The sequence below is a fragment of the Taeniopygia guttata genome, chromosome 6 (assembly GCF_048771995.1).
Source record: "Taeniopygia guttata chromosome 6, bTaeGut7.mat, whole genome shotgun sequence".
Classification (NCBI taxonomy): domain Eukaryota; kingdom Metazoa; phylum Chordata; class Aves; order Passeriformes; family Estrildidae; genus Taeniopygia; species Taeniopygia guttata.
Window position 1 is genome coordinate 29861307 of NC_133031.1, and position 20492 is coordinate 29881798.

The 20492-nt window shown below is 36.2% G+C and overlaps 1 protein-coding gene across 2 annotated transcripts in view; it reads left to right on the forward strand.

Annotated features, from left to right (window-relative positions):
* ATRNL1 (attractin like 1) overlaps positions 1–20492 on the forward strand; it is a 427695-nt gene that overhangs the window by 369018 nt on the left and 38185 nt on the right. For both annotated transcript variants that reach the window (XM_002186719.7, XM_030276506.4), the window contains one exon: positions 7213–7327. In XM_002186719.7, the coding sequence (XP_002186755.1) occupies positions 7213–7327 (115 nt within the window). The remainder of the gene's footprint in view (positions 1–7212; positions 7328–20492) is intronic.

Sequence of the window (20492 nt, forward strand, 5' to 3'; positions counted from 1 at the left end):
GTTAGTAGTGGCTCTGAGGGGACCATGTCCTCTTCTACAGGCAGTTTAGGGTAAGATTAACCCATTGTGACATATGGGAGTGACTCTCTGCTCTTAAGTGATCATCCCAAGCTCAAACAGTGATGGACTGTCAGTTATGCCTCTCCAGGGAAATGAGTTTCCATAGATGAGTCTTTAAGGCTGAATTATAAAGGAATAATAGAATTCTCTACTTCTCATTTCTAATCCTTGGAGATCCAGCAGATATGCCCATCTGGGAAACAAATGCCCATTAGCATCACTTCACTGCACAGCACCACTTTGACTTACAGGATGGCAGTCAGAAGAATTTACAGGAAGGTACCTGGGGATACATGATTCCTGGTATATGCCACAGACACAGTCTCAGGTGCTTTTCCCAATAGGATCTACCTGGATGCTGCTGAGATAAATTTCTTTTCACAAACTGGACGCTGTCACTGCCAGCCTTTAATCAGACTCATAGAGCTTAATAGGGGAATATTCTGGAAGCTCTAGGGGATATCTCTGGCAGTAATCCAGTCCAACTACTACACACACCATCCGCTCTAAGTTATGTTCAATATTTTCCATATTAACCTGGAATTACCCTCATTAATGGGCAAGATGTAATAGTAAAGTAAAACCGAGTTTATTTGACAGTAGGAAGACACAGGGAACTGCATACATGGGCACATAGATAAAGAAATGCAAGCAATGTTCCTTGCAGCCACCTGATATTTTAACTTTGCTTCAATGTCTTGTGCTCTGTTCAGCCACTCAAATTCCAGGATGGTGCACACTGATGTCACAGTTCAGGAAAAGCAACCTCTAGGAACTAGGACAAAAGCTGAATAGCAAACCTGATAAGGAATTCTTTCTGGAAACCCCATTGAAATTAAATGTATCTGCAGTAGCTTGGTCTTAATAAATCAGTTTTAATCAGAATGTCAATTCATAACTCTCTTGCTAATGAAATGCCACATGACATAGTATAAGGTTTTGAAATGAAGTCCTTTACTAGATTAACTGAGAGTAACTTTGTTGCAAATAAACATAGTTGTTATAATAAAAATATGACTTTTCGGAGCATAAACACTTTAATATATAAATTTCAGATCATTACAGAAGTAACAACCATATTCTACTCAGAAAAGACTGCATGAAAGAATGCAGTCTATCATTGTTAGAACTGAGATAGAGAAGCAAGACAATAAATTGAAGGATAACAATGCAGTTTGTGCACCGGGGACATAATAACAGCTTGGTAATCATAATGTATTCTATTTATTGTTCATTTCCCCTGCTTTTCTTATGGAAAATAATGTTCCAGTATAGTCTGAGATTTCCATTTCTATTTTGAAACAAGGAAATTAATGATTTTGTGTTCGGAAAAAACAGTGGGGCAGAATGACAATGGAAAGATAATTTGCTGTTTAAAAAGTAATGAGAAATGTTCGTGTAATTTTGGTTGGGTTGCATTTAATTATCAATAAAGCTTTATTAGACATGCTAGAAGTTTTCAGGTAAAACTTGTTCATTTTGAAGGGCTGGTAGGGTTGATAGAGTCCTCCCAGTGAATTGGTGAAGCTGATAACTCAGTCACTGTCACAGAAGCAAGGTGGTTGCCTTAAGTCTCTTCCAGATTAATTAGAAAGAATTATGAGATACAACAAAAAGTTCACCAGCTTTTGCTGCTGTTGGTAATGTGGTTATGTACCTCCCATAGGTTAGTGGGACCTCATTAGCCAAAACTAGAAATCACTTAGAAAACCTCAGGCAAAAGAAGGTGCAGTGCAGAAGCTCAAAGTGCTGAGGACACTTGGGCTTGGGCCATTCAGGTTTAAATGAGGTGAAGATTTCCACTTACTAATTGCAAGAGAGAAACTTTATGTGATGTATTAAATGAAAGTCTTCAGTAAGTGCTCAGAATTTCTGTAAAACCCTGGAGTCATATGAAGAACTGGTGTTTCCTCTGCCAGCCACAAGAAGTGTTCAGTACCTCAGCCTTCTTTGTTTATTCTGTCTCTGTGTTTCCTGAAGTATATTTCTCCCTCACACAAATGATGTTTTATGTTTTGTGAAAGCTTAATTTTATTTTTTTTTCTTTGTGTTGTACTATCATTAAAGCTCATTACTCATTGAACAAATCTGTGGAGAAAATTGTCAAAACTTGTGGGTGGGTGGGAAGCTCATACTCAAAAGTATGTTAATGAGCATTAGTTCATTAGTTCACCCAACACTTAGAATAGTGATGTGGTGTAGCACTGACAGGCTACAGAACCAGCAGTGCTGATGGCAGGCTTTGTTCCTGGCTTTGCCTTGGCTCCAGCACTCTGGAAGGGTCAGGTTCTCCTTGGGGCAGCAGCAGGTGCTGTGGAAGTGGTGGGATTTTGCTGGGAGGAGCAGACAGTGCTGGCAGTTTGATTCTCTTGGTAAATGACCACGGAGACAATCAGGTGGAGGAAGGATGGAAGTTCTCTACAGGTGGGGGTCTGCCATCTCCTTCTTCTGGAAAGATAGCTGCACAAGGGACAGTTGGAGTTCCTTCAGGAAAATGGCCAAAAAAAGCCCCAGCCAAATGACATCAGTGGAATTCTGTGATTTTGAGATTCAAAACAATCACAGCATTTGACACTTCAGTGATAGTTTAGAGAATTTCACCTCAAAGATACATTTAGTAAAAGCGGAACAGGGTAACCAGGGTTCAACCTCTTACCATGAAAAACAGAGTTAATATCTGCTTTCAACTGTGTTTTAACAGAAAGTGGCCAAAATGCAATGTAAAAACCTAATTTAATAAGGATGTTTTGGGAACAGCTACCTTGATCAAGCTCTAGATCCAGGGCAGCTGCAGGAATGCCAGTGAATCCCGAGCAGGCATGGAAAAGACCAAAATGTGCCTGGCAAGTAGAGACAACTTTCAAATCATGGGAGATTTTTAATACTAATACTAAGACTAATAGGTTCTTGAAGCTTTTGAATTTGCAACTTAATGTAGGCAACTTAATTTTACCAAAATCTAACCTGGGTATTCAAGTGCTCTTTTGCATCTGAGACTTGTGTATCCCAGATAAATCATGTAACTCAGAAAATAACCAAAGAATTTAAGAAAAGCACCAGAAGCTGAGAGCAATTGAAGATGTGTATACTTGTAATATAACAGTCTGAATGTTATGTTTCCTCCTTTTCATGTCTCTTACCTCTTAAGAGGACACAGGTGGTTTTTTTTGTTTTGTTTTTGTTTGTTTTTTATTTGTTTTTTTTCCCCTCCTCTGAAATCTTGCACATTAAAAATCAAGAAAAGCACCTGTTTACATTCTGAGTCTGGTCCTAATCCTGTTACAAGAACAGATTTGATTGTTTATTTGCCGAGATATCTAGCTTAGTTTGTGTGGAATTTACCAGATTAATGCTGTTTTAATAATATGATTTAAAACTACATTTAAATTGGCATAATTAAGTAATACAATAAGAAGTATAATTCAAGCTGTTTTTTAAGAAGAACTGAAGTTTTATTTATAATGAATTCTTGTAAGTACTACTAAGATCATTTTAGTTAGGAAACATTACAGTGATTAATGCATAGCTGTTTGCATTTTAATGCTTGATTTATATATCAGATCTGTATTTATGCACACTGTCAAACTTTAGTCTATTCTTGTCAAAATACTTATTGCTTCTGACAGGTGTAACATGCTCACATTAATCCTTAATTCCTTGATTCAATTTTCTAATTGCTTTTTTGGCATGAGTTTAGAGCCATTTAGTCTTACATGAAGTATTTGTCTTATGGTATAATAATGCACTTTTAAAAATTGGATGCATCTAACTTAGATTGTTGAAGAATATATATAGAGGGATATTACTTAGTTCTGAAAATCAAAAGTTTAATAGCACTTCTTGGAATATGGATAGAACCAAAACTCTTCATACTTTTCATCTTCCTGTATTCACAATATTAAATATTTTCATAGGTTCAAATCAGTGCTGAAGTTTCAGTGCATTTTGCCCAAGGAGATGCTGAACACTTCGAGCAACTCCATGAACTTTCCCTGAGTCGTTGTTCTCCTGCACTTTATTCACCTCTTCAGGTTTTTCCTTTTTCATATCACTGCTTGCAGCTTTGGAGATCACTTAGAATTTGAGATTGGACACTGGACAAGTTCACACAGCACCATTAAAATCCTACTGCTCTCTGCTGCCCATCCCACCCACCAAGGGGGACAAAATCCCCTTCCCAGCTTCTCCTGGTCTGCATTCCTAAAGCTGATCACCTTTTTTATTCCTAAACAGGAAAATACAATAATGCAAGATTTGCAGGGTTTTTCAATACTTAAATAAATCTACTCACCTCTTTTGCTGCTTTTATAAAGCATGAATATGGCATACACTGCTGTATGTTTTTCTGCCACCAATGGTAATATTGTCACCTGTCCTGTAAAGGAAAAGAAATAATTTGCCCCAAATGTATTTCTTACTGAAACGGATCCAAAAGAATCTTCCAAAGATTGGTATTACTTCATAAACTCATCAGGCAGATGAACATTGGCTTTTTAGGACTTTCAGGAAATACTGGGAATATGTAGAAGCTTTTCTCTAATAAAAATCTAGGAACCTTTGAAGATGATTCCTGATACTTATTTTCTGTGAATAAATGCATGAATACACACTTAAATTGTGGATAAAACTTTATCTATTTTTTTATTGCCTGATTTAATCCCTACCCTCTCCACTTATTTATTCTTTCTATATGCTCTGAGTTACTCTTCTTTTTTCCCTGTCAATATTAACAATATATGTTCTTTGATCCTTTTACTCCTTCATAGTTTTCTGCCACTTTCTTTTTCACCTTCCCAGCTGACACACCTCTTTCTGTCATAGTGTGTGAAAAAAAAGGGAATATAGGAGTAAAAGTTTATCAGAAAAGTGTTTGTTTATTATGTCTTCCACTGATAAAGTTTTATTAATCTGTGATTGTCATATGAGGTTTTGCCAAAAATGTAAGTCTCTTTCTGTACAAGGGGAAAAGAAATAAAGATAATTCTAGCAATTAAATCATGGTAGCTTACTGCTTTGGGCAAACAAACTTGTACCTTATCTCCTCAAAAAAACCCGTGGAAAATGCATGATAAATGGCACATTTCAGAGAACATGTTATGTCTCTGTGAAATAACTTTGATTCATGGTTATGTATTTATCTTTAAACAACTGACAAACCTTAAGCTATCTAAATTATTATCATTTGCTCTATGCTACTGTGTTATTTTGCTAGGGACCCTGAATGATGTGAGGTTAAGATAAGACATCTTTCTTCTGCAGTCATATTTTTATTTATTAAAAAAACAAAAGCAGAAAATTCTCACTGTATTTTATTTTTGGATGAAGTCCTTTGAAAGACTATTTATCAGAAATAATTTCCTCCAATTGTGTTTTGAAGAGTATTAGTATAAACTTCAAACAGAGAAAGATGGGGCCTGTTGATCAAAGGGTTTCTATTACACAGCAAAAGAAAATATCATCATGTGGATTTATAAGAAAGTAATCACCAAATTAAAAGTCATAGCAGTGAATTTGTTCCTTTCAGTTGTGTGTCTGCATGAAGTGTTCTGAATTACAGAACAATGAAGATTTCATTTTGTTTTCAAATAGTTGTTTGATTTGCTGTTGTGACAAGTCAGGAATACGGACTTAAATGCTCCATTGCTTGCATTAGTAACACCAGCTGGAGCTTTCGGGGTTTTAGTTTTCTATTTTATCATTGGTAAAGGTTTTGGTGAATGTAAGCTGTCATTCCCTATGGCATGACATTTTAAAATTAGATGTCATTGCTTACCCAAGTTCTTTAATGTGTATCTTTAAAAGAATCTACAGAAATGCATTTTAGATATGACCATGAAGTAAAAAAAAAAAAAGTATATTTTTCTATTTTTCACTGAGCAGTAATAAATTTTTCCTGGAGGTAGAAAAATAGAAAATGATTATTGCTTTACATGGTGGAAGTACCTTTGTTTTCCTTTTATTGAGTACTTTGCAGTGTATTTAACTTGACTAAACTATCATTTTTTTCTTAGAATACTGGAATCAGTTGACATTTATGTATACATTGCATTTTTTATGTAAATAGAAAGTTTTCTGGCTTTGAATTTTGAATCAAAATGTCGAAGTCCTATTTTTCCTTGGAACATGAGAGACATTGAGAAAATTTACAAACAGAAAAAGAAAGAAATGCTTATGCTGATTTTGACCTAATGTTTTTAGAAATATCTTTAGTGCTTGACTAAATGTTTAATCTCTCAGAAGTGAAATGCCTATCTCCAAGTGAACACAAAGCTTGGAAACATAAAAATGTGGATACATTGTAAATTTTCATCTTAAAAACTTATTATTCTATGCCTTTGTGGACTGCTTTGCTTTATTTTCTCAGCTCCTACTGTCCTTGGTAAATCAAGAACAATATGGTAGCAACCATTTAGTTGAAAACTAGTTGCAAATTTAATTATCTATATAGTTAATGAAGTTTGGTAATGGCACAAACCCCCTGCCATCAACACCACTGCTACCATAGCTTTATAGAAGATAAAGCAAGGTGATTATCACACAGGCAACATTTTCAGAGAGTTTATAAGCATATATAAATAGAATAGCACTGCACCTATATTTTGCATATGCAAAAAGAATCAGGAAGGTCCTGCCTTGAAGAAATCCTTTCCATAGCAGAACAGACAGGGAGAAGGCAGAATTCCTGGTCTAGGGCTCTCATGAGGGATTGACTATTTTTAGCTATTGGTATATAATGTATATTTGCACTCATTTTATAGTTTTGGCATTAGGCAGGCTAGGTAATTGATATTGTTGAAGCAGAATTCTTTCATATGGATACTTCATAGTAGAGATGGGGAAGTTGGCTACTGTCAGATACCAATGTGTACATAAAAAGCTGTTGCTATTTCTAATTTTAATTTGATATTAATACATTTAGCAAGCTATAAAATTAGTAAAATTTTGTTGTCCTTCTGATGATTTATTTTTTGTTTGGTTAGATCTGCAGCGTGGGCTGTCAGCGCCCATTTTTAAGTCAATTAACATGGTTGTGACAATCTGTTTGAATGCAAAGGAAAATATATCTTCCCTTTAGGTTAAAAAACCTAAAGGTGCACGAGTAAAAATGGAATGGAAATCTCAAAGGTTAACCTGTGTGTCTTCCTTCTCCAGGGTGCTCCTAAGCCGATTGCCATCGAGCCGTGCTCAGGAAACAGAGCCGCCGTCCTGACGGTGTTTCTGTGTCTGCCCCGGGGAGCGTCAGGAGTTCCACCACCTGGGCAGTCAGGTAAGGCTGCTGGGGTGGCTGTTGTGTCTGTCTCCTCCTAAACTCTCTGCCTGGGCAAAATCACCCTCACAAGTCCAAAATAATATCATAGGAGATGGATACAAGGAGCTGCTCGGTCAAGCTGATGTTGTTTAGCCCCAGTGTTGCATTTTTCTTGGAGATTTGGTGTTGTGTCCAAACAAAAAGCCCAGTGATTAAGCCAGCCACATTTCATTAGGACTCCCTGAAGCAGTACCTGTGCATGTCAATATGCTCCAACATTTTCTCTCAGGGAAAAAAAATTTCATATGCAGCTACTTCCATGGTTTCAGTTCCAGCTGCGGTAATTGAGGCTGTACAGGGAATATCAGTGAGTATTTTCACTTCAGGCTAAAATTTAGTGCAGTCTAGTTTGCACCATAAATCCCAGCACTTTGCTGGCTGGGACTCAATTAAAATACTAGTATTTCCCAGAATGCCTGTCAGACAAAACCTGGAATTGTGTGAGTGAATGCTTCTGTGGGGAGGTGTTCACTTTGGAAGTGATCCCAGCTCATTTTAAAGTAGCACTTGCATTATCTGGAAGCACTTCTTGGGGTGACCTACCTTCTCTGCTAGATCATTGTACAAAAAAAAAATCTCATAAAATACTTCCTAAACAGGAGGTACCTACCTGCACCTTTAAAATCCTCTAAATAACTGTCTACAATGATGTGATACAAAAGAGCCATGACAAGAAAATGTAGACAGTAATGTGACACTGCACATGTGAGCAGTTTAGTCATTGAGACTTCACTGGAGCTGGAGCCGAGATGAACACCTTTATAAGAAATAGTAGACTGCAAGGTATGTGCCCAAAATGCAGGAATAAACCAGAAAATATGTTTTCAGGCTAACTTTTATCATTAAGAGCCAAAGAAGATATCCTTTTAACCTTCAAAAATCCATTTAAGAGATTAAAAAGTATTGAGTAATGATGAGGGCAAACTCGGTTGACTTATGTTGGAAATAAGCTCAGCTGGGTGTTCTTCTTTTGGCCTGATCACTATCTGTTATTTATTTGGGAGCTTTAGTTCATTTTTTGAGGGTGAGGGGTGTTAAATTTTTTTCCCTCTGAGTTCTGAGATGAGGACTTAGTTCTTAAAATGCTGTTTATGGCTTGGAATATCATTTTTGGAAGTGCTATGAAAATAAAAGTGTTACTGATGCTTTGTCAAATCCATTTCCTGCAAGAAATACATAAATGTAAGTGCTCTGAAGAGAGCAATGAGAGAGTAAGGATGTTTAGCTTATTCCCCGTTCATGTTTCAAGGAAATGAAAAAGAAATGACGGTGTTTATACTCTTGCAACAAGAAAAAACATTATGAAAGGAAATTAAAAGTAATTGTTGAGATTGAAGCTTAACATGTTTTTGGAGGGACTGTTTTTGTTGTTTTCAAATTTACCTATAATGTGCATCTTGACAGTAAAAATGTATTCATTTAGGTTTTTCATCATCAGATTCTATTTACCATGTAAGGGAATCTTTGAAAAGTAATTGCTGATCCTTGCTGTGTTTAAAGCCTGGAAGGTATGGGTGTTTAGAAACAGGACTAGGGTTCCACAATACATCAGTTGTGTCATTTTGCATGTTTCTCAACCTGTGAAAGAATGCACCTCTTTTATAAACATGTTTTGTCCTCCTGTTACGTTCTGTCTTTGCATTGCTTTACCTTCCACCAGCTTTGTAGGCATATATTTGGAATGCCATTCTTCCATTTTTTATTATGGTGCCTGTCAGCCACTTGGTGTTTCAAAATAGATAAATTATTTAGTCCTACATCTTTCACTTTGTTCGGGGTCAAAAGCAAATAGAAATGCTTGAGCTGTTCAGCCATACTGCTCCAACCATTAGAGTGTATGAGATTACGTGCCTATAATAATTTATTTTTTGTGTATGATAAGTTTTGGTGCTCATGGATTGCTCTGTGTAACCAAGCCTAGGCCAGGCAGGGGCTATTGTGCAAGTTTGTTGGCATACCTGTAGCTCTGCTAATTCACTCCATCCCTGTCCTGCAGCACCCTGGGAGCAGATGCTGTGAGCTCTGCCAAGTTTTTGGAAATGCTGTGGAAACTTTGAGCAATACACACGTTCTCTGTGCAGTTCTGACCTAAGTTAGACAAAACCAATGATATTGAGGTGGAAGTCGTGTGTTCAGTAACTATGTCTTGCCAAGTAATATTAGAGTCCTCTATTACTTGCACACAACCATTTTCCAGCTCATTGGGATCATTCTAGGATAGAACTGACAGTGTGTCAAGCACCTTTCTTTAAATGATACATCCAGGATGCTCATTCCTAGTTCACACTGGGAGAGTGTGGCATTTGTTCCGTCTGTGCATACATCCCAAACATAATAACCTGTATTTTTATTGTCCTTCATTTTCTCCAAAACTGAGGAAGCAAATTCTTTACTTAGATAACTAATCTATGCTCCGTTTGAGTTCTTAGTTGTATACCTAATTTTTTAAGCTCTGAATTTGAGTTTTCTTTTCTGAGTTTTACATTAATGAATATTTTGTTGAAAAATGTCTCTGAATATTAAAAGGAAAAAAAAAAAAAAAACAACCCAACAACCAGTGAATAAACTAAACCCTAATGTAAAGGTTACTCTTTGTGCAGCATATGTTCTATACTTCACCTTTACCAGCAGTTGGAAGAAAAGTTGAAGTACAGATGGTGAGCTTTGGCCAAAGGCTATGCATGGAAAAAAACTTCTCTAGGAGAGACCATATGTCCCAGCGCAGATCTGTGTGTTCTCTGCTTCCTGCAGAAAATACTCACAACTCTACAGACTTTCAACAACATTGTTTAGCACTCAGGCCTAATTCTGTAAGTTAAACAGTTAAACTGGTTAATTTAAGATAGATTTTATACAGATTGATCACATTGATTCAAAGTATTGATAAAAATTGATTTATTGCAAAAAAAAATTAAAAGAATCACTAGTTATTGTGATTAATGTTTCAATTTTTTTTTTTCAATGATGCAGCTATTTGTAGAATTAAATATCCTGAAGATTTGGAAAGTCAAAAAATGTTGCCATCATGTTAGGTTAGGTGTTTCACAGCAGACCTTACATTTTCTTTTGGGTGTAAGCTAACAATTCAATTATACTTCTCTGAGGTAACTGAAGTAACTGTTTTTAAGTGAAAGAAATTAGAGACAAAGTTTAAATTAGAATGATCAATGCAAAGCATTAAGTTAAATTTCTCAGTTTGGATTGACTGATAAAGCGTGTGCTTTCTTCATTCTTCAATTATCTCATTCACTGCATTGTACCTGTGTAATCAGAATTAAAATTAGAGGGTCCAAAAAATAGCAATTGTCTGTAGGGTTCACATGTCTATCAGTACAAATGCATCAGTGTAGTTTATACGTGACTCACAAGTTTTATGATACACTGGAAGCTTGAGATCATCTTTTATTGCTCTAATGCCTGACCCCATGATTTAAATAGCTTAAACACTTAATATCAAAGCAGATCTAATAATGAGAGCAGCTGCAACTGTTCTCTAGAAAGAACTAAATTATACATTGCAAAGGGGATTGAACAAAACAGGTTAGACCAGGAAAAAGAGGCTAATATATAACAATGCAGAAAAAGGTGCCTATGAATCATCAGCAATGGAAGGCCCAAGAATAACTCCTTCAAGGTCTTCATACAGCTCTGGTGATATATAGGGCAATACAGAAAGAGTAGCTTGGTAATGTGATACATTCTGTTAAAAGAACTGTGACCATGTCATCATTACTTCTAAAGCCAACTAAATCCCATGCTTTGAGGTATTGAGTTATTGTACAATAAGTTTATAAAACCATGTTTGCATCATTCTGGGAAAAGGCCACTTTGTGCTGTAAAGCACAAAGAGAAATGAGAATATTAAACCATTTCAAAATAATTCAGAATCAAGGGGTGTAATTTCTGAATTATTTACTTTCACACAGCAGCACTTGCCTATCTACTAAGAGGGTAAAAGTGGGAGAGCACCCAGTAGAAGAAATTCCCTATTGAGGCAGTGAGCTGAATGGTCTCTGCAGATGTGCACAAATGAGTCTCTCTGTTAAACCTTAGCAGATCTAACACCTCCATGGCTATGACAGGATGAGGTGAATCCAACTTAACCCATAAAATAACACTTGGAAATTAAATGGAACTTGAAATGGAAGACTGCATGCAATATTCTGTTATAAGTACAAATTAGGATGTCAGGCCTCCAAACAGTAATATCTGAAAGTTCCTGTCTGATATCCTTGACTCAAAGCAGAATTTTGTGTAATTCTGGCCACACTAACTGTGGTGTTCAATCCTACTTAATCAGCAAGCTACAGTAGGATCACAGAATCAATAAAACTACCATGCCATCTGCCTTCCCTGTCCTCACCATCATAATGAATAATGACTCATTAAGTGTTCTACAAGACAATTAGCTCTGGTTGAAAACAGTAACAAGGCTTTCCTGATTGTATTTATAATTTTCTCTGATTAAAATACAAAAAACCTAATGCATATCATAAGAGGCACATTAACATAAATATGAATTAACTAATAGTTTTTATAGAGTATTATATTTAATTATATTGCTCAATTTTTCTGACCCTTGGAAACAAAACCATAGCTTATGGCTTTTCATTTGTAGAATGGTTTCATATGTTTACCTCTCTCAGTATGTAGAACTGGTTGCAGACATACACTGGGGCATGTAAGTCCCATGAATGTCTACCTTCTACAAACACCTTCCTTTGCACACTCCTTTCATACTTGCAAAATAACCCAATAAAGTCAGTAGTGCTACAAGGATGAGTCTAGATTTTCCTGCAGAAAAATATAAGTGAAAGATGTAGCAGAAAATACACTGTCATTAAGACACACAGAGGAGGGTTGAATCTCTGCTTCAGTGAAGAAAAACTGTGAATACTGAAAGGAGGGAGAAGTGAGGGTAGGCAAAAAAATGGGAAGATATTCACGACTGATTATTTAGATTCAAAAACATCTGAAAAAGAAACTTAAAACTGATATTGCAAAAGGAAAAAGGAACTCTGAAAAATGATAGATGTCTAGATCAGAACATAGTTCTGCATTCTTTTTTTCCCAGATGACTTATCAGGCCCTACAAAGTAAGGTCCTACTTTTTATTTAAGCAATCTTATTTCTGTGCATCATCCTATTGTTTGTCCCATAGCAATCCACTTCTCTAGATTCTCCTTTGTAATTTTGGAGACAGAATATTGACTTACTTTCATTGTTTGATGTTTTATGGACATTGATTCACTGAAGTATAATTTATATTTGTAATATAACAGTACTGTTTAGGTAGGATAAAGTGGCATGTAAACAGAGAAAAGATTATAAAAAACTGAGCAAAAGTAACTATACAACACCCCTAGAAGACACACCTTCCCCCATCAGGAATAGCAAGATTTTTCAAATCATGAAATATCAAAACAAAAAAAAATCTCAGTTCTCTTATTTTCTCTGAAGTCCTAAGTGGAAATAAGTGAATCTTTGTATTGGAAAAAACAATGCAGATGTCTAGAATTTGTGTTAAAATACAGAGGTGAGTCAGGCATTTTATTTATTATGCAAAGTTGCACAGTCATGTTCATTTGACCAGAAGCTCTGCAGATAAGATGGAATATTATAAAAGACTCAGTGGGAAACAGAAATATTTGAGTTTCCTTTTACTGTTTAGACTGTGTGAAGACTGGATTTAATCTTTCAGTCTAATCTGAGGCAAAACTAGAGCATGTTGTATAGAAATGTAATTTTGGTAATTTCTTGAGGGATACTCCATATTAGTTACCAACATGATGCCAGTCAAATGCTCAGAAAAAAAAATAGAAAATATTGACATTGTGGAAGAAAATCAAAATTATCTTTGTAAGAGTTTTAATGGCTACAGCTAAAACTAAACTCCTAATTAGTATATTAAGCAGTATCTTCAATTTACAGTAAGGGACTATAAAATCCAGGGTTCTTTTCAGTTAGCTGGAGATGCTTAATGAAATAACTCTAAGACTTGGTGTAAACTAAAATCATCTCTTCCCCAGAAGGAGTTGCTTCCTTTTGAGCAGTAAGGCCTATTTTTGGAGTGACTATTTTCTGCCTAATTCCGTCCTTCTGCACTGCATCAAATGAGGGAGCAGACTGTGTTTATAGTATTGACACTGTGAAAAGAACACAGTGGTAAGTGGCAGATGGTGCCGATGATTACTTAAAAAATATTGATGGCAATAGCAAAAACAAAGTAGATAATAAGACCTGCTAGCCACCACCACCCCTACTCTAGCCCAAACCCAGAGCAGTTACTTCTGCAACGTGCAGGATAAAATCTACTTGAAAAGTACAGAGGTTCTTAGCACAGAAGGCTTTGTAAGTGATGAAGAATGAGGTATTGATTTTGTCTGGTCTTTTACAGAATTTTAGGTAGTTCTGTAATGAATTAGCTTTTACATCGTTCTAGCCATAGAAACTTTATTCCTTTAAATTCTGAAGAATATACTTGGAAAAGACATAAACATTTTAATATGAAGAACATGCAGTATAATGCTAGCAATGTTTCTTCCACACTTCTTGGCAAAAGTAACTTATTGATTGGACAGTAAAACCTGCATGCTGTGGAGCCATCAGCTAAAAAAGGTAAAAAGATAAGAAAAAAAAAAAAGAGAGAGAGAGCAGTAGAATAGAGGAGGTAGAGATGGTTGTTTTACAATTTTATCACTGGATTTGCTGCCCTAGAGGGACTCAATAAAATGAGACATATTAATAAAAACTGTTAAGTACTGTGAACATTTCTTTGACAACTAGTTATTCATTTTTCAATCCAAAACTGTCACTGCTTCTTGAGAGTATTGCCAATACTTTTTTCTTTTGGGGTTTTTGCAGTTTTAGTTGCATAAAGGGAACAGAAAGAATGTCTGAAGAAGGTGTAAAATTCTGAACACTGTGAAGTGTAAGTGCAGCCATGTCCATCTCTCCCCCATGTGGGGAGATTGTCTGAGCTGTTGTCAGGTTGCATCCAGGTGACCTACTGTCATGGGAATGGAGATGCAACGATGAATGCTCATGATGCAAAGCTTCTGGCCACAAACAGATGCTCCAGGATCCAAACCTTCAGCTCTAACCTGGAAAGAAACACCATCCCTCACCTATACCTGCCTGCTAACCATCAGCTGCAGTACTTGGGGCTCTGCTATTTTCATCCATCACCCACAGTGTTTTTACACAGCAATCAGATCCTGTCTCCACCTTCATCTTGCCAAGGCAAATGAGGTCTGCTCTAAACCTGTTCTTCAGTCTTCTGAGCACCTTTGTAGTGCTCTGTCCCAGTTCTATCCTCAGTTCATCTCTTTTTACCTTGCATGACCAGGTTTGTACTCAAAGTGCCATGTGAAGGCCCATCTGGCATTGCCCAGTGGCATTAACATTTTGTTGCTGTATTCCTTTTAACATTTACTTTTTAAAAACATTTTCCCCCCCTTCCAACCTGATATTTCTGCAGCCAAATTACTTTCTTCCTTGAACTGTAAACTTTTAGAGTATAAGTTTCTGTTTTTTTCCAAAATACGTTGCTTTGAATTTTGCTGTTCCATCTGAGTACATGTATATTCCTCAAGTTCTGGGGTCATGCATCTCTTTCTGGATTATATTCTAAGCCATCTCTGTATTGATGAAACATAGCGATGTTTGCATTGATTTAATTTAATTACATTAATGCCAAGCTCTTTAATGAAAAGAAAAATGAACAGGAAAAAGTATGACTCTTGTTTCCATGTTACACCTTCATCAGCCTTATTTCTATTCAAAACTATTCTTTGTTTTCTCTCCTTCATGCCGTTATTCACTCTCCATAACTCCTCTATCTTCTCTTTTGATAATTTATCTGTTGATAAATTCTAACATTATAAGATTTCAGAAATCTAGGAAATATTCTGCGTGTTCGTTCCCAGCAAATCATCTAACTCATTGTAGAAAACTATTGGGGGATTCTGGAACAATCTTTAATGATATATTGTTGCATTTTGACCTGTTTTCCATTTACCTGCCTTTAATTATTCCTTCTGGCAAAGTACCTCATAGCAGAGTCTGATTAATAGATCAGTAAATAACTGAATATACTCTTCCTTGAATCCAGACAATATTTAGTTTGAAAGAAACAGCAGTTACTGATCTCAATTTGTATGCATCTGACACGACAGATTATTAAATTTCCCTGTTACCAGCCTTTGTTTTCTGGTATTCTTACAGAATTAGTGTTCTGATTACCCTAATGTCATTTCATAAAACTTCTGTTTTGTCTGTTTCCATATCCTCATTCCATTATCCAGATTGATGGTATTGTTTTTGATAAACATTATCTCCTTCCTTGAAAACCTTCAAATTCACTCCTGGGACAATATCTAGAAAACACCTGATCTCTGCTTCATTCTTTCTACATAATGTCTCTGTCCTGTTTTGGTCTCTTAGTTATATGCAGTGAAAATCCTTGGATATTTGTTGTACTAAACCTTTGCAAGATGTAACTCACCTTGACTTTTGACAATTCTTATTTGGCTCTTACATGTCTTTGCCTGCAAACGACAGCCTACTTTGTTGCTCGATGCTTTTTAGCCATTTTCATAGGCTTTCTGAATTTAAAAAGCTGTAAACTTAGGTCTTCAAATTTGATTGTCTCCCAGGCAGAGCCTTAGGCCCTTTGCAAGGCTAAGCTTTCCCTGGTTGAAAGAAATTATAGTGTGCTTTTCTTCTTTTGACGTGAATGATACAGATGTTGACAAAGGAAAGGAAAAGAAAAAAAAATTATAAAGGCAACTAACAAACATGGGAAGTTCTCACTTCAGAATTTTGCTGAGAGGTTGTACAGTACTTATGCAGTTTTTAATGGAAATCTCATGGGAAAAAAATATTTTAATATTTTACACAAGTGGAAACATTGATGATCAGATAATGTTGTAAAGCAGCATCTTGTTCGAGTCTCCTAGCACAAAGTGTTTCTTACATGGAAAATGGGCAGCAGTAGGGCCCATGTGAATGTGCACCCCAATCTAACAGAGCACCTTTCTAAATTTTGTGCTCTTGAACTTGAGAATTCAACAGATGTCTAGTTAGAGGTGCAAAATTTGGTAAAGTGAACAAATCCCCGTGCAAGTGGTGCACTGGATGATAAGTGTCCTTCCTGTGTGAAATTGGTGGTCTGGTTTTATATTCAGTCAACACATACTATGTGGAGCAGATGGCTTACAGCTAAATTAGGACCATAAACCTTTCAAAGTTAAAGTTGTATATGAATTAAATCTTTCAGCAGGGATCCCATCATCTATTTCTCCTTACTCTAACATTGAATCCCTGGAAAAGCAGATTTATTTTTTTTTTCCTTAATCAACAGAAATCAATCTTCAACTAAAAATAATTACATTGAGATCTGTCCTGATTCTTAGTCCTGGCATCATGGAAAGTTTCATTCATTACTGGAACAAAGCAATTGCCCATAATCTACCTTCCCATGTTTATTTTATCACACTCTTGGAGTAAGATACTTCTACTGCCTATTTTTGGGATAAAGCTGTCCAAAATTATACAGAGACCAATCAGATTTATCATTCTTTGGCGTTTGATGGCATCCATCTGTTTATTTACAAAACTGCTAAAGACTTATTGAGTTACTAGACTACAGAGAAAATAAATTGAGTTATCATATGTAGTTAAATTCAGTCCTTGCATCTGCTGTCTTTACAGCCTGTATGGTGTTTTCTGAAATTACACTGGCTTGCAGACCCAGGCTTCAGGAATACATTTACTTCACAGCCTTTTTATGCCATTTCAAGTGAATTTCTAATGCGTGAGCAATTTGTGGTTCAGGAAAATGTTGACAGAAGAATGTCAGGGCTTTCTGTTGTTAGCAGTTTAAAAGCATGATAGGGACGGTTCTTACTTAAAAGTAGCTCTTAAAAGTTTGGAGCTGCTCAATTTCTGGAATAATTTGATCTAACCCCTTTCAATCAATATTGCACAACTATTGTAGAAGGCTTTAAAGCTTATGGACACAAATGAACTAGTATTACTAATAAATATGTAACGTTTTTAAGATGATGGTTGGGGAATGAACCCCTCTCCTGCTCTCTGTATTCAATTACTGTTGTAAGTACAAACAAAAAGAAATAAGGTTTAAAGTTCAGATATTTCTGTTAGTAAAACTGGATAGCAAAATTAGGATGTACATCTTAAAGGGATACTTTAGGGATATTATACAGCTTAAAGGGATATTTTAGTCCCTGTAGTCTCTGTAATCCCATGAGTTTCCAACAGTGAACTCAATTATTGCCCTTTCTGTTTGTGGATGAAGTGCTCTGGCACAGTGAAATCACTGGAATGTCCTTTTGAAGGAACTGGTCTGAACCCAGCAAAGATCTTAACTCAGAGCACCCAGAGGTAGCTGAGACTCCTGACTTAGTGTTAATCAGGTGATGATTGTTAGAGAAGGGTCGATGCTGGTTAGGATAAATGTCTTACTGTGATAAATTCTCAACTTCTCTTATTTGTATGCCTTGCATAGTTCTGCAAATTGAGAGGGATATGGAATATATTCCAGAGAGAGCCACATGTCAGCTCCTGTCCTGTAGGGATGCAGCAGATCCAGGTCAGTGCTGCCTGTGCAAGGCCAGGGCTGAGCTCTGCATCTCCCTGCACCATCCTTTGGCATCTAAGCATGGCACTGTGCCCACACACAGCACCAGCTAACTGGTGCATCCACCAGATGACTAAGTCTTTGTGGGACATGAAATGGGGAACAGTGTGGAAGCCACCACATGCTGTTTAGGGAATGATTTGGAGCCTAACAGGGCTGTCAGAACTTGTACAGCCTGGTGAATCATGCCTGAGTGCAGAGCTACTTCAAAAATTTCTGCAGGATGCACTTCTCTATACTAGCACTAGATGGGTGGGTTTCTCTCATATCACATCTGCAATTCTTTAGGTTAAAAAATAATAATAACAACAAAAAGAAAAGTTTGGAAGTTGATTTTTCTTCTGCTCTTTCTTAAAAAATACAGTAAATATGAAGTTCTGCAGAAACAATGAGAAGAATAAGTTTGGGCATGCAAAATTAGCAGGGTCATAAAATAAAACCAGGTTGTTGAAGAGAATTATTTAAAATGAATTCCAAACTAAAAATCCAAGGATCAGTTAAATCTATTTAAAAATGAAAATAACTAAAATATAACATGAGATGAAATTAGGCTTCTGTGAATTATATTGGACCTGGCAAGTAAGTCACACACTAAACTGTATATATTTTTCATACTGGAGAAAATGAGCTTGAAAATGACTGATAGCTTGTTAATATGGGAAGAGGACAGGCAAAATAGTCCATCAAAAGAGGGACATTTCATAGTACCTGTATGTGAATCACTTCTGAAAGAATCCCTCTTTATAAACCTACTCTTTCTGAAATGTTTGGGTCTGAAAAATGTTAGTATTAAGTGAATTCTTCAAATTCCTAATCAGGAAGTATGGATCTGAACAGTGGCTGAAAAAGACTCTTGTCACTTTAAGTCTTTTATTTCAGGAAAGTTGTCTTGAGTGCTCAAAACATGCTAAGGTGTAAGGGAAAAATTAAAAAGAAAATGACAATGGCAAACTATATTTAGGATTGAGAGTGACTCAACATGAAATGATCAAGGAAAGTTTAGAATGACAATGTAGCTATCTTAATTTGTACTATTTATATATATATTTATTACTTATAATTCACGATCCCGTGATACACAGTCTGAAGTGTCTTCTATCAAGTACTCAATGTTCTCAGCTTCTTTTGAGTGCATCTGACTATAAGTGGGACGTGAAATATCTGGTGCCTTGCCACAGGGCAAATCCTGGAAGGCAGAATAGTTGGATTGCAGTGATCAAAGGGTAACCTTCCTTATCCTCACCCTCTGACAGTGATGTAGCAGCATGAAACCCTTAACTGCAGTTCAAGGCTTTCAGACTTGTCCCTGGAAGCACCATTCAGGGCACTTTTCCAGGTACAAAACTGCTTCAGGTTTGTGTTGTCCATTCCCCCACAACCCTTCCCCTTCCTGAGTGTTTGCAGCTGTATCTGCCTCCTTAGATTCCAATTCACACAACAGTGGAAATTGAGTAAATTCAGCAGAGTTTACTCTGTAGTGAAACGGTTTCACTGACTGGAGGCGGAAGTTTTAGGTGGCTGATTGTAGTTAATAATATCAAAAAGTGAGAAAATCCTTGTGGGGACTTGGATCAACTGGAATTTGCACCCAGAGCAGATTTTAGCCCTTGTTCTGCTAACCAGATCCCCATGTGTTTGTGGATACATGGTCTCTATGCTCTCTGTAAAATGGGAATGCTACTTTGTGAGGATGTTGTGGGAATAAATGAACAATGTCTGAGTTGTTCTCAGATTCATTGTTGTAAGTGTAATAGAAAAATATCCAAGCGTAGTTCATAGCATGGTTTAGTGCCTAATATAATTCATTAATTTCCAGATGTCTGGATTGCCTCAGCAGAAATGTTTGAGTCAAGGATAAGGACTCTTCTTCACTATTTGTTGATGAAATTTCAGATCAGTATCTAAATATATAAGATACTCTGTTGTTCTGTTTTGTTGTTTGTTTGTTTGTTTTTTCCTCAGGGAAGAGCAGATTAATCTGTTATTTGTTCTGCAGATAAATGATTCCTGTCAAATATACTAATGCAGGATTTTTTGTCCACAATACAGAAATACTGATTAGTCACCATGATGGAATAGATAAGGAATCTTTGATAGCACATTGCAGCTGGGAGTACACAATGAAGTTTTTGTAGAGATATTTTGGTTACCTACAAATGTATCAATATGCAGAAGGCATAACAAGTTACACTACAAACTATTCCAGCATAACACATTAAATTCAAGAATAGGCTGCATCTTTTCCTGGAGAAGCAACAAGAGAATGCTGGTCATAAAGTAAAAAATTAGCTAAGTATAAAAGTGAACTTCAGATGAATTTTTCTTCACAAATTCTGGAGATTGTAATAGTTAAATTTCAAATTTGAATGCTGAAAAAATAACCTTTGAATAAATTCTATTTGTATATGTAAGGGATGAAAATAATGGGGTTTTTTTTTTCAGAAAACAGCAAACAATGCC